This window comes from Heterodontus francisci, chromosome 44, assembly GCF_036365525.1.
Source record: "Heterodontus francisci isolate sHetFra1 chromosome 44, sHetFra1.hap1, whole genome shotgun sequence".
Taxonomy (NCBI): Eukaryota; Metazoa; Chordata; class Chondrichthyes; order Heterodontiformes; family Heterodontidae; genus Heterodontus; species Heterodontus francisci.
This window is the reverse complement of record NC_090414.1, coordinates 14,866,681-14,880,323: the sequence shown is the minus strand read 5'-3', so window position 1 is coordinate 14,880,323 and position 13,643 is coordinate 14,866,681. Positions and strand designations below refer to the sequence as shown.

Below are 13,643 nucleotides of genomic sequence, written 5' to 3'. Positions count from 1 at the left end.
GATTTGGGGAGTCAGGAGGTGAGTTACTCACCACAGAATTCCAGCCTCTGACCTGCTTTTGCAGTCACGGTATTTATATGGCTACTCCAGTTCAGTTTCTGGTCAATGGTAACCCCTAGGATGTTGATAGTGGGGGATTCAGCAATGGTAATGCAATTGAATATCATGGGGAGATGGTTAGATTCACTCTTATTGGAGATGGTCATTGCCTGGCACTTGTGTGGGGCCAATGTAACTTGCCACTTATCAGCCCAAGCCTGAATGTTGCCCAGGTCTTGCTGCATATGGACATGGACTGCTTCAGTATCTGAGGAGTCGCGAATGGTGCTGAACATTGTGCAATTATCAGCGAACATCCCCACTTCTGACCTTATGATGGAGGGAAGATCATTGACGAAGCAGCTGAAGACGGTCGGGCCTCAGAACCTCTATCTCAGGAAACACTGGGGCCTGAATCTTAGCCCTTCCTGACGAGGACCAACGTTCCCACTGAACTGCACAGATGCAGTAGCGTGAAGGGTACGGTGCAGACCTTGTTCTGACAGAGATAAGGTGTGTGTGTGTGCAGCCACGCAAATCAACTTAAAGGGATTTGGTACTGAAAAAAAAACAGGCCGGGCAGGACAACTAAATTTTTAGAGGAACATTGCTGAATACCAGTGTGGTACAAGGCCAAATTAAAAATAGATCCGTGAATTGTAAACCCGACAGCAGTGACGCTCGGTTAGACGTAATGTTGACCCTCCCCAGTCAGTTGGATTTTTCTGAATTAAACAGAACTCAAACCATTAATCTATCACATTGTAAGTTAACAGTGGTTTGCACTTGTGGTCTGAAGTGGCTCTAAAGAACACAAAACACAGACTTTGGCCTGTTCCGACAACACTTCATGTTTAAATTACTCAACATGTTGTTTAAATCCCTCTATCGATCTCACCCCGTTGACGTAAAAACCAAAGTGGGTCACTAATGCCCTTCAGGGCACCCCGTGACTCCAGTCACACGCTGTGTGTCTGATATTTAAAGCCCCCTGGGGAAAGGAACCCACTCACATCCTGCCATCAAACATTTTTTTTTTTAAAGAGTGCTGTTTCGTCTGTGATTCACAGAGGCTTCCAGGAGGTAACCATAACCAAGTTAATCCTCAAACCTGTGTGAGGCTGGATAAGATCCGGTCTGGATTGCACATTGGGATTCCTCAACTCCCACGCCATAGGAACAGCACTGGGCCATTCAGCACCTCTTCTGCACCAGGAGTTCAACATAAAGTAACCCGAACAACAAAGTCCTGCTCTGAAACCGGGGTCTGGTTAACTGTTCACGAGTTATTCGTGCAGCCTGTCGAGAGACCTGACCCTCCCTCCCTCTCTCAGAGTTCAGTGGTTTCTACATTGTTCAGGAAAGTGTGCAGACTCTGAGACCAGGAGAGTCCCAGCCTGTGCTGGGCTCAGGGAGAGGTGGCAGGGATGGGCTTCATCGTTCCTGATCCCGGATTCGGAGCACTGTTTGGTGACTCCCAGATGAGAAATGTGTTTGTAAGGAAGGGGGGGGGGGCGGTAGAATGTCAGATGAGGTCGGGCATGAGCCTCTGTCTGTCTGGGTTCAGGGAGGGGGTGAAGGGTCAGAAGGTTTGATGGGTCAGGGAGAGGAAAAGTGAAGGCTGCAGGGGAGGGGAGGAGGTAGGGGAGGGGAGGAGGTGGCGGAGGGGAGGAGGTGGCGAAGGGAAGGGGGGTCGAAGGGAAGGGGGGGCGAAGGGAAGGGGGGTCGAAGGGTCGGGGGGGCGAAGGGTCGGGGAGGGGGGGGGGCGAAGGGTCGGGGAGGGGGGGGCGAAGGGTCGGGGGGGGGGGGGAGAAGGGTCGGGGGGGTACGAAGGGTCGAGGAGGGGGGGACGAAGGGTCGGGGAGGGGGGGCGAAGGGAAGGGGGGGCAAAGGGAAGGGGGGGGCGAAGGGAAGGGGGGGCGAAGGGAAGGGGGGGCGAAGGGAAGGGGGGGCGAAGGGAAGGGGGGGGCGAAGGGAAGGGGGGGCGAAGGGAAGGGGGGGCGAAGGGAAGGGGAGGGGGGCGAAGGGTCGGGGAGAGGGGGCGAAGGGTCGGGGAGCGAAGGGTTGGGGGGGCGAAGGGAAGGGGGGGCGAAGGGGAGGGGGGGCGAAGGGGAGGGGGGGGCGAAGGGGAGGGGGGGGCGAAGGGGAGGGGGGGGCGAAGGGTCGGGGAGGAGGGGGCGAAGGGTCGGGGAGGAGGGGGCGAAGGGTCGGGGAGGGGGGTGGGCGAAGGGTCGGGGAGGGGGGGTGAAGGGAAGGGGGGGCGAAGGGAAGGGGGGCGAAGGGTCAGGGAGGGGGGGTTGAAGGGTCAGGGAGGGGGGGGTTGAAGGGTCAAGGAGGGGGGGGTTGAAGGGTCAAGGAGGGGGGGTTGAAGGGTCACGGAGGGGGGGTGAAGGGTCAGGGAGGGGGGGTGAAGGGTCAGGGAGGGGGGGGTGAAGGGTCAGGGGGCGACGCGTCAGGGAGGGGGAGTGAAGGGGCCAGGCCGCTGGCACCATGCAATGCTGCAGCATTTCCTTACCCTTGCCGTGACCCGGTAGACGGTGAAGCCCTGCGGGTGCTGCCGCGGCTCTGACACTCGGTACTCGCGCTCCTCCGGCTTGCCCCTGCGCGAAGCCATCCTGACAGCAACCAGCGCGCAGGCGCTGCAGCAGCCCCGCCCCACAGCAACCAGCGCGCAGGCGCTGCAGCAGCCCCGCCCCGCAGCAACCAGCGCGCAGGCGCTGCAGCAGCCAATGCGCAGTAGCAGACCGGCGCACATCAACCAGCGCGCAGGCGCGGCCACATCTCTGAGTCGAACCGTGAAAGGGTTCCCCTTGTCCTCACTTTTCATCCCACCAGCCTCCATATCCAAAGGATCATCCTCCGCCATTTCCGCCACCTCTAGCGTGATGCCACTACCAGTCGCATCTTCCCCTCCCTTCCCCTGTTAGCATTCTGAAGGAATCGTTCCCTCCGCAATACCCTGTTCCACTCCTCCATTACCCCCACCACCTCGTCCCCGTCCCATGGCACCTTCCCCTGCAATCGCAGGAGGTGTAATACCTGCCCATTTACCTCCTCTCTCCTCACTATCCCACTCCCCAAACACTCCTTTCAGGTGAAGCAGTGATTTACTTGTACTACTTTCAATGTAGTATACTGTATTCGCTGCTCACAGTGTGGTCTCCTCTACATTGGGGAGACCAAGCGCAGACTGGGTGACCGCTTTGCGGAATACCTTCGCTCAGTCCGCAAGCAGGACCCTGAGCTTCCGGTTGCTTGCCATTTCAACACTCCCCCCTGCTCTCATGCTCACATCTCTGTCCTGGGATTGCTGCAGTGTTCCAGTGAACATCAACGCAAGCTCGAGGAACAGCATCTCATCTACCGATTAGGCACACTACAGCCTGCCGGACTGAACATTGAGTTCAATAATTTCAGAGCATGACAGCCCCCCATTTTACTTTCATTTTTAGTTATTTTTTCTTCCTTTTTTTTTACATTCTTTTTTACATTTTTTACAATCTTTTTTTTGCATTTATTTCATTTCATCTTAGTTTGTTCAGTTTGCTTACCCACTGTTTTTTTTTCAGCTTTGCACTTGCTGCTGTTCAATATTCAGTGTATTAACAGCTAATCTGTACTAATGCTTTGTCTTTGAACACACCATTAACATATTGTTTGCCTTTGTTCCATGACCTTTTGGTCAGCTATGTGGCCTGGTCCAATCTAGACTCCTTTGTTATCTCTTGCCTCACCCCCACCTCACTTGCTTATAACCTGTGACATTTCTAATATTTGTCAGTTCCGAAGAAGGGTCACTGACCCGAAACGTTAAATCTGCTTCTCTTTTCACAGATGCTGCCAGACCTGCTGAGTGGTTCCAGCATTTCTTGTTTTTATTTCAGATTTCCAGCATCTGCAGTATTTTGCATTTATTTGGGAGGTCGTGATGTGTCATGTGTTATTCCGGCTCGCTTTCTGCTCCCCTCAGCCAGCACAATAATTTTCAAACAGCATCTTTATAATTTGTGGTCCCTGCGGTTGCAGCAAGAAATTAGGAAGGCAAATGTTAGCCTTTATTACAGGAGGGTTTGAGTACAGGAACAAAGAAGTCTTGCTGCAATTGTACAGAACCTTGATGAGACCACACTTGGAATATTGTGTACAGTTTTGGTCTGCTCATCTAAGGAAGGATATACTTGCCATAAAGGGAGTGCAAAGGAGGTTCACCAGATTGTTCCCTGGGTCTAGAACCAAGGGACATAGTCTCAGAATAAGGGATTGGCCATTTAAGACTGAGATGAGGAGGAATTTCTTCACTCAGAGGGTGGTGATTCTGTGGAATTCTCGACCCCAGAGGGCTGTGGAGGTTCTGTTATTGATAATATTCAACATAAGAAATAGGAGCAGGAGTAGGTCATTTGGCCCCTGGAGCCTGCTCTGCCCTTCAACCGGATACTGGCTGATCTTCTACCTCAACGCCATTTTCCCGCACTATCCCCATATCCCATGATATCAGTGCTGTTTCCTGCTCCGCCCCGAACTGGAAAACTTTCCACTTCTCTTCCCTTGATATCTTTAATGGCTGCGTTTGCTGACAACGCAACCACTAGGTGGCACAGTACTTGCACATGCGCAAATGCAGGCTCTTCAACTGGAACGTCAGAGTCTGTGACGTTCAGGCAGCTGCCAGGATTAAAGATGGTGCTGCTCAATTTATCACAGGAAATGCTGATGGCTAGATCGTTCCAGCAAACTAACCATACATTAGGTTGGATGGAAGCCCAGTAATATGCTACGATGTAGTTATAGGATAGTAACTGTAATCCTCAGATCCATTTAATATTCCAGTAATCCTATTAAATACAAAAGGAATTTTATGGTTGCATTTCCATTAAAAGACAGCTCCCACGTTTGTTCAGTCTCCACGCACCGCCCGAAGAAGCAAGGGGTGACGGGGCAACGACGGAGTGAGTGGCCGAGAGGAGGGAAGCAGTGTGGCCTGGAGCTAGCAGCTGGAGGGGGGGGGGGGGGGGGGGGTGGGAGATCGGGGTACCGAGGAACAATCGGCCAGGGTAGTGTTGGGGGGGGGGGGGGCGCGGGGGAGAGCAGTGAGGCCTGGAGCGAACGGCTGAGGGGAGGAAGTATCGAGGCCTGGAGCGAGGTGGGGGGGGGGGGGGGGGAAAGGAGAGCTTCAGCCTCAAAGTCTCCGATTCAGCCCCTTGCTCCAGCCGACTTGGGTGGGCAGGGGGGGGGGGGGGGGGGGAGTGCTGAATACCTGATGATGCTGTAACGCGCACGTGCGAAGATGGACCAGGCGCGGATACGCCATGGCGTCGACGCTGTGTGGTGACGTCATCCCGTGCATGTGCCACTTAGTCCTGGCAAGATGTAACCGCGCTTGTGCGCAACTTGGCGCACTCTGATGACAACAGCGGGTCACTGGGTTGTCAGGAATCACTTTGATCTTTAATCTCTAGAAATCTATCGATCTCTGGCTTGAACACAGCAAAATCCCACAAACAGCAATGTAATAATGAACAGATTATTTGTTTAGTGACGTTCATTGAGGGATAAATATTGGCCCCAGGACACTGGGAAGAACTCCCCACCCCACCTCTTTCAACAGTGTCTTGGATTCTTTTACAGCAACCTGAGAGGGCAGACGGGACCTGGGTTAAACGTCTCTTCTGAAAGATGGCACCTCTGGCAGTGCAGCACTCCCTCAGTACTGGCACTGGGAGTGTCGGACTGGATTACGGGCTCAGGTCTCTGGGGTTAGGTTCAAACCTTCTGACTCGGAGGAGAGAGAGATAGAGAGAGAGTGAAAAATGCTCTGGCTGAGCTATGCTGACAGCCAAGAATGCAAATGGAGTGGGGGATCAGCACTGGATGGGCTGCAGGCATGAAGTGCAGGTGGTGGGAGTAACTTCGAAGGTGGGCCATTGGGACAGATCAAGCTTGGGGTGACGAAGGCGTGGATGGGGATTTTAGTGCCAGTGAGGATAAGGTAGCGATGGAGCTGGGTGATGCCAATGTTAAATTCGAGGAAGTACACAACAGAGAATGATTCAACACAGAGTTGTCACTTTATTTTTTTTAAATTTAACATTCTACATTCTAAAATAATTTAAACAAGAATGAACCAGACGATGCGGACATGTAACGTTATTGGCGGGATTTCCACTGTCCGATCACCAGCTCTCTGGCAGTGGGCGTGGGCCTCCCAACAGTTGCCATGGAGTTGACTGGGGCGGGGGGGGGGCTCGAGACCACAAAGAGAAAAATCCCAACACAGCATGCTTGGCAAGACCATGCTTGTGTCACATGGCCCAATTCACCATGCCCGCCATGAACAGAAAGGGGGGGGTGGGGAAAGCAGGAGAGGATGAGAGGAGGAGGGGGAAGGGAACAGGGAAGAGAGAGAAAGTGAGGAGGAAGAGAGAGAGAGAGAGAGTCCTACTGCTTTGGTTATACAGACCCTGAACACTGCTTAAAAATTCAAGTGTCTGTTCTTGCCACAATAATAGTCACAGTCTGTGAAGGTAAACATCCACCTTTCCAAACATGGGCCTCCTTGTCCTTTTGGAAAGGCAGTTACATTTAGAAAGGGGAATGTTTTGTACTTGTAAAGGGGACAGGCAGGGCAATGGAACGCTTTTCTGCTTCCAGTGTTCAGATCATCGTGGTTGTGTTTGAACTCCCTCTAATCCAGCCCAGCGTGGCCACGTCTCTCAAAAAAACATAAACTGAACCCGATGGGTGATGGGCAGCCTGTGTGACCAGTACATGAGGACAGGTGGGGGTGGTGCTGTGGTGACAGGCGGTACAAACGGTGGCGAGCGAGGGGCAGGCTCACTCCGCGGTGAATATTCGGCAGGAGATGTCGTCCATCAGCCAGTCGATTCCGACCAGCAGGTTCTCCCCAGTCACCGCACTGCAGTCTCGGATACACCAATGGTGGGTCTTAATACTGTCCAGATCCAAGGCCTGTGAAACAAAGGAGGGGGGGGGGGGGGGAGGGGTACAGGGAGAAAAGATCTTTCAACAACAAAAGCCTGCATCCATCTGGCGCCTTAAACATCGTAAAACGTCTCCGGGTGCTTCACAGGAGCGTAATCAAACAAAATTTCAAAGAGATCGGTTTTAAGAAGCCTCTTATTAGAGGAGAGAGAGAGAGGCGGAGAGGTTTAGGGAGGGAATTCCAGAGCTTAGGGCCCCCCAGGCAGCTGAAGGCCCGGCCGCCAATGGCGGAGCGATGGGAATCGGGGGGATGGACAAGAGGGCGGAATTGGAGGAGTGCAGAGATCTCGGAGGGTTGTGGGGGCTGGAGGAGGTGACAGAGATAGGGAGGACATGAATGTTAAAATCGATGTTGAGACAATGCTGGCCTTGACCGGTGCCGCTCTGAGCCAAAGCAGCCACTGAGGAGTGACGCTAAACTGGGCTAAAGGTCGCACGCAAAATGAGACAAAAGACCGGTCAATCTGTTTTAGTGATGTTGATTGAGGGATAAATATTGGTCAGGTCACTGGGGAAAATCTCCCTGCTCCTCTTCCAATTAGTGCCACAGGATATTTTACATCCACCTGAGCAAGACTTGCAAACAGCAAGATCCCACACGGAAGCCTCGGTTTAACCTCTCATCCGCACCAGGGGATGTCACAAAGGGTGGCAGAAGTTTGGAACTCTCTTCCACAAACGGCAATCGATGTGGGATCAATTGTTAATTTTAAACCGGAGATTGGTAGATTGTTGTTAACCAAATGGTATTCAGGGATATGGAGTTAGATCACAGATCAGCCACGGTGAAATAGACTCAAGAGGTTGAATATAAGACATTGATGGATCTGGGGCAATGCAGTTGGACAGAGATGGGGGAGAGGGGAGACTGACTTTGCTTGCTCAAAGAACCACTAGATCTAGTCACCATCATTACTCCCCAGCCCATGACCCGTGAATTACAGGCAAGCACACAAGGAATATCTAATCAGTCCTTACATCTTTAATGGCATCTGACGACAGAGCTCCAGGCAGATCCTGTTTGTTTGCAAACACCAAGAGCGTAGCTCCCGCCAGGCGCTGGAGAAAGAGGAAAACATCTCAGTGCATTTAAACAGTACTTTACCCTGCTGGGATTTACCTCCCCTGTCTCGACCTCCCCGCCCCACACAGAGCAAGCATAAACAAGATGGCTGGGGGAGGTGGCGGTGGGGGGTGGGGGGGGAGAAACGGAAAGGCAGTTCCACAGGAAGTGCAGCCAAGTGGGCCTTTCTTCACCTTCAGTCTGCATAGTGGCAGGGTATTCGACTGTGGAAGGCACCATGGCCAAGCCCGCTTTCTGCCCTTGCTCAAATCTGTACCAGCACAGTGCGCTGTCCCTTTAAGAGCAACGAGACGTGCTACCAGAACATGACAGAGACAGCTTGTGGTTTCATTCTCTCTCTCCTTGCTCTGATTAGTAATAATATATATCATTTGAAATAATCCATAGGACTATAATTCTAAATATAGACCTGTATTTCTATAGGGCCTCTCACAACCTGAGGATTTCCCGAACTGCTTTACAGCCAATGAAGTACTTTTCTGAAGTGTTGTAATGTAGGAAACGCAGCAACCAATTTGTGCATAGCAAGATCCCACAAACAGCAATGCAATAATGACCAGATCATTGCTTCTAGTGATGTTGGTTACAGGATAAATACTGACTGCTCTTCTTGGCCATGGGATCTTTCATGACCTCTTGAGAAGTCAGACGGGGCCTTGGTTTAACGACTCATCTGAAAGACAACACCTAAAACAGTGTGGCACTCCCTCGGTACTGCGCCTCTGAAAGTGTCGCACTCCCTCGGTACTGGCACTGGGAGCGTCGGGCTGGATTATGAGCTCAAGCCTCTGGAGTGGGGCTGGAGACAGACTGGAGAGTAGCCCCGATCTTTCACCAGAGCAAAGGGAAGCTCGGGCTGTTTTGAAGAGCCTCCGGAACATTCAGCAGGCTGGGGTTTTGCGCCACCTTCCACTCCCCACCCCCCCCTCCACTTGTTTCTTTGGGATTTACCTCTTCCTGGAGCAGCACAGAGAGCTCCCGCTTGCAGTCCTCCAGTCGGAGTCGATCGGCACTGTCCACGACCCAGATTAATCCGTCCGTGCTCTCAAAGTAATTCCTCCAGTAGGACCGCAGCGACTTCTGGCCTCCCACGTCCCAGATATTCAGTTTGAAACTGGGGAGGGGGAAGGGAAACGTGTCAGGGCAGCGATGGGAATGCAACCCCCCCACCCCCACCCCAGGAACCCCGACCACTGCCACTGCTTCTAGAGCGACAGGCCGGCAACTTATTCCCAGACCATGGCTCTTCAATCAAATATAAAGTGATGGGAGGGAGCTGCATAAACTACCAACCCTGACCCAGCTCCACCTTTACTCCCTGTTAGCCCAGGCTGAAGACACACACGAAGCTCCGACTGACACCCCCCCCTCCCCCCCCCCCCTCACCTTCGCTCAGTGTCACAACTCGTGCAGAACAATTCCTGCTCCAAGAGGCGGGGAGAGGGGTGGCGGGCTATTGAACCACGGGGGGGGGGGGGGGGGGGGCGTCACAGCACAGCCTGACCCTCTCCTCACCACTAGCAGGGAGAGGCAACGGGAGCATGAAGCGGGAGCGTGACCGCCCCTTTCGCTCGGCCAGGGAACGCCGGGGTCAAACGCAGCGGCACCCCACCCCACCCCACCCAAAGCTGGAATCCGCCAAGTCAGTGCTGGCCTGGGATCGAGCCTGGGCCCTTCCCTGCTCTGCGTGTGGGCCACAGTCCCACACCGAGTGGTATGCCAACCCCGCAGCGGGTCAGCGCAGGCACGGAGAAGCTTTGCTGAGAAAACAGGGAAAAAGTTGCGGAGGTTTCTTACTTTCGGTGCTCCAGCGTCTTGATGTTGAATCCCAGTGTGGGGGAAATGGTGTCGATATCTTCTCCGTTAAACTTTTTAAGGATGGTGGTTTTGCCGGCGTTGTCCAGCCCGCTGGAGATGCGTTAAGGAAGGGGGAATGTTAAAGTGTTGGTGGGTGCCCGTCTCGTGCAGGGAATGCGACCCAAGAGCGGCAATTGAAGATTTCTAGGTTTCACAGCCCAGAGTCAGCATCAAGCACAGGGACAAGTGCCGACCGATGGGGTGCATCACGGAGGCAAATAACTGGTTGGTGACCAGATATTCACCCGTGCTGGCACTGAGCAGTGTCTCAGGGGCTCAGAGACTGAGCAGTGCAAGCGGTGATGGATTGGAGGGTGAATAGCTGGGACAGCAGTCTTCCACCTGCAGCTACCCTTGTAGGAAACGGGCATGGGTGTGGAGCAAACACCCGTGCCCCAACACAACCAGTTTTGCTGCCGCAAGAAAGGATTTTTTTTTTGTGTTTCAATTGACTAACAACCAGAGGATACAACAAAAATGTTCAAAGCTGCTTCACGTAGGACCCTCCTGCCGTGGCATCAGTCGGGGCCGGAGCGAAATCAGACACCAGAAGTGGAAGGACCACTGTCTCGCTGCCCATGTTACCCAGTCAAAGGCAGGGCACAGAATGCACTGGGCAAAGGATCACAGCTGAAAGAAAAAAGCCAAGAGGCCATTCAGCCCTTCAAGTCTGGTCCATATCTGTGGGCCAGGACTGGGCAGAGTCCTGCCCACCTTCCTCCCTGGCTAGGCTGACTGCTCAGGCCCTGCCCGCATACCCCTAGATCTGCGCCCCACCCAGGCCCCATTCTACGAACCTACACGCCCCCCACCCCCCCAAGCCCCACTTACCCACTCTCAAGCCCCACCCTCCACTCCCAAGCTCCACCCACCCCCTCATCCAGGCTCTGCCTCATTCCCATGCTCCACCCCTCTCCCACGTTACACCCACCCCTCTCCCAGGCTCCACCCACACAGGCTCCACTCACCCCTCCCCCCAGGCTCCACCCCAAGATCCTCCCCCACTCCCAGGCTCCGCCCACCCCCACTCCCAGGCTCCGCCCACCCCCACTCCTCTCCCAGGCCCCGCCCCCACCCCTGCTCCCAGGCCCCGGCCCCACCCCTGCTCCCAGGCCCCGGCCCCACCCCTGCTCCCAGGCCCCGCCTAATCCCACACCCCAGCCCCGCCCCATGAGCCTGCGGCCTACCATTAAGCCGCCTTGTACCGGCTCTCGCAGGCAGTTAGGTGGGTGTGAGTTTAATAATTGAGCCCGCAGTGCACAGCCCGTTCCTCGCTCCCTCCCTCGCCCGGAGCCCCCGGTTAGGATACAGCATCAGCAACCGCACCTCCCGCTCCTTCTGCTTCATTTTCTTCAGGATGCTGAGCAGCCCCATCCCGCAGCCGCGCCGCACTCGCCCCGCCCCTCAACCCCCCGCCCCGCGCCTATTGGCTGCGGGCCCAGGAGTCCGCGCCGGCACGCTCTCTTTTGATTGGCCGGCCGCTGTGTCACTCAAGCTCCCAGCGCGCTCCGGATTGGTTGCTCCCGTTCCCCCTAGTTACCGGCTGTGCTGCCAACAAGGTGAGAGGAAGGAGACAAGAGCGACGTCGTCCACGGCTGGTGCTCGGGGCTGGCTCCACAGCGCCACCTGCAGCTCGCCGCCGGCACTAAGCCTGTATTGCTCTGGACCACTGCCCTCTCCTGCAATATGAGACATACAGAACCTCATAGGCCCATTGTCAAATAATTACATGCCTGTTCTGTGCTGTATTTTCTATGTTCTATAACTTTAGGGACTTTCAAACGGCTTTTAGATAGGTATATGGATAAAGGAGAATGATGGGGTATAGATTAAATTGTCCTTGACAGAGGACAAAGGATCGGCACAACATCGTGGGCCGAAGGGCCTGTTCTGTGCTGTATTTTCTATGTTTTCTATGTTCTATTGCTCCTCCGTTTGGCTCAGCTCCTCGGTCAGAAGGTCCTGAGTCTATGTACACAGCAAGATCCCACTATCTAGCCTATCAGCCCCCAGTGCAGAACTGAGGGAGCGCAGCGAAATAAGCAAGCGGAAGAAAGGTTCATGGAGGGATGTTAGTAGAGGGGAAGCAAGCTATGCCAATAAAAATAAAAGGGGCTGGGGCTCTTCTCCCTGAGAGAGAGAGGACTAATCAGCCACAACACTTTGGGAAGGAGGTGAGGGTCCTTGAGAGGGTGCAGTGGAGATTTACCAGAATGGTTCCAGGGATGGGGAATTTTAGCTACAAGGTTAGCTTGGAGAAGCTGGGGTTGTTCTCCCTGGAGCAAAGGAGTTTGAGGGGAGATTTAATAGGGGTTTAAGGTAGACAAAGAAAAGCTGTTCCCATTAGCTGATTGCGGAAGGACTAAGGGACGCAGATTGAAGGTTTTGGGTAAAAGATGCAGGGGAATGGGAGGAAGAACTTTTTTACACAGCGGGTGGTAATGACCGGGAATTCGCTGCCTACGAGGGCGGTGGAAGCGGAGACAATCAATGAGTTCAAAAGGAAATTGGATGGGCACTTGAGGGAGATAAACTTGCAGGGCTATGGGGATAGAGCAGGGGGAGTGGGACTGACTGGATTGCCTTAGAGAGAGCCATCATTACCATCATTGTCAATTTAGAGCAGAGGGGATGGAAGCTAGGGCAGTTGTATGCTCCTCTTGCAGGATGTGGGAGGTGAGGGTCACCACTTGTATCCCTGCTGACTTCACCTGTGAGAAGTGCACCCAACTCCAGCTCCTCACAGACTGCATTAGGGAACTGGAGCTGGATGAACTTCGGATCATTCAGGATGCTGAGGGGGAGATAGCAAGCAGTTATAGGGAAGTAGTGACACCTAAGTTACAGGATAAAGGTAGCTGGGTGACCGTCAGGGGAGGGAAAGGGAATAGGCGCAAAGTGCAGGGATCCCCTGTGGCCGTTCCCCTCAATAATACGTATAATGTTTTGGATACGGTTGGGGGGGACGACCTACCAGAGGAAAGCCACTGTGGCCAGGTCTCTGGCACTGAGCCTGGCTCAGTGGCTCAGAAGGGAAGGGGGGAGAATAGGAGAGCAATAGTGATCGGAGATTCAATGGTTAGAGGAACAGACAGGAGATTCTGTGGTCGCGAACAAGACTCCCGGATGGTATAAAAGCAAAATACTGCGGATGCTGGAAATCTGAAACAAAAACAAGAAATGCTGGATTCACTCAGCAGGTCTGGCAGCATCTGTGGAAAGAGAAGCAGAGTTAACGTTTCGGGTCAGTGACCCTTCTTCGGAACCCCAGTTCCGAAGAAGGGTCACTGACCCGAAACGTTAACTCTGCTTCTCTTTCCACAGATGCTGCCAGACCTGCTGAGTGAATCCAGCATTTCTTGTTTTTGTCTCCCGGATGGTATGTTGCCTCCCAGGTGCCAGGGTCAGGGATGTCTCGGATCGAGTCCACAGTATTCTTAAGGGGGAGGGGGAGCAGCCAGAGGTCGTGGTACATATCGGTACCAATGACATGGCTAGGAAAAGGGATGAGGACCTGAAAAGCGAATATAGAGAGTTAGGTTGGAAGCTGAAAGGCAGGACGAGCAGAGTAGTATTCTCAGGATTGTTACCGGTGCCACGTGCCAGTGAGGCTAGAAACAGGGAGCGAGTGCAGCTGAACACGTGGCTACAGAACTGGTGT

The 13,643-nt window shown here is 53.8% G+C and overlaps 2 protein-coding genes across 2 annotated transcripts in view; both read right to left on the bottom strand.

The window, feature by feature from the left end:
- snx15 (sorting nexin 15) overlaps positions 1-2,698 on the bottom strand; it is a 48,124-nt gene extending 45,426 nt beyond the window's left edge. The window contains exon 1 of the mRNA XM_068021889.1: positions 2,555-2,698. Within this exon, the coding sequence (XP_067877990.1) occupies positions 2,555-2,653 (99 nt within the window). The 5' untranslated portion in view covers positions 2,654-2,698. The remainder of the gene's footprint in view (positions 1-2,554) is intronic.
- Positions 2,699-6,088: 3,390 nt separating this feature from the next.
- On the bottom strand, positions 6,089-11,381 carry arl2 (ADP-ribosylation factor-like 2). Its single transcript, XM_068021896.1, has 5 exons — positions 11,292-11,381; positions 9,923-10,033; positions 9,077-9,239; positions 8,020-8,100; positions 6,089-7,008 (listed from the first exon to the last, which is right to left on the bottom strand). The coding sequence occupies exons 1-5, from the start codon at positions 11,354-11,356 to the stop codon at positions 6,874-6,876; spliced, it is 555 nt and encodes a 184-aa protein (XP_067877997.1). The 5' UTR covers positions 11,357-11,381; the 3' UTR covers positions 6,089-6,873.
- Positions 11,382-13,643: the final 2,262 nt, after the last annotated feature.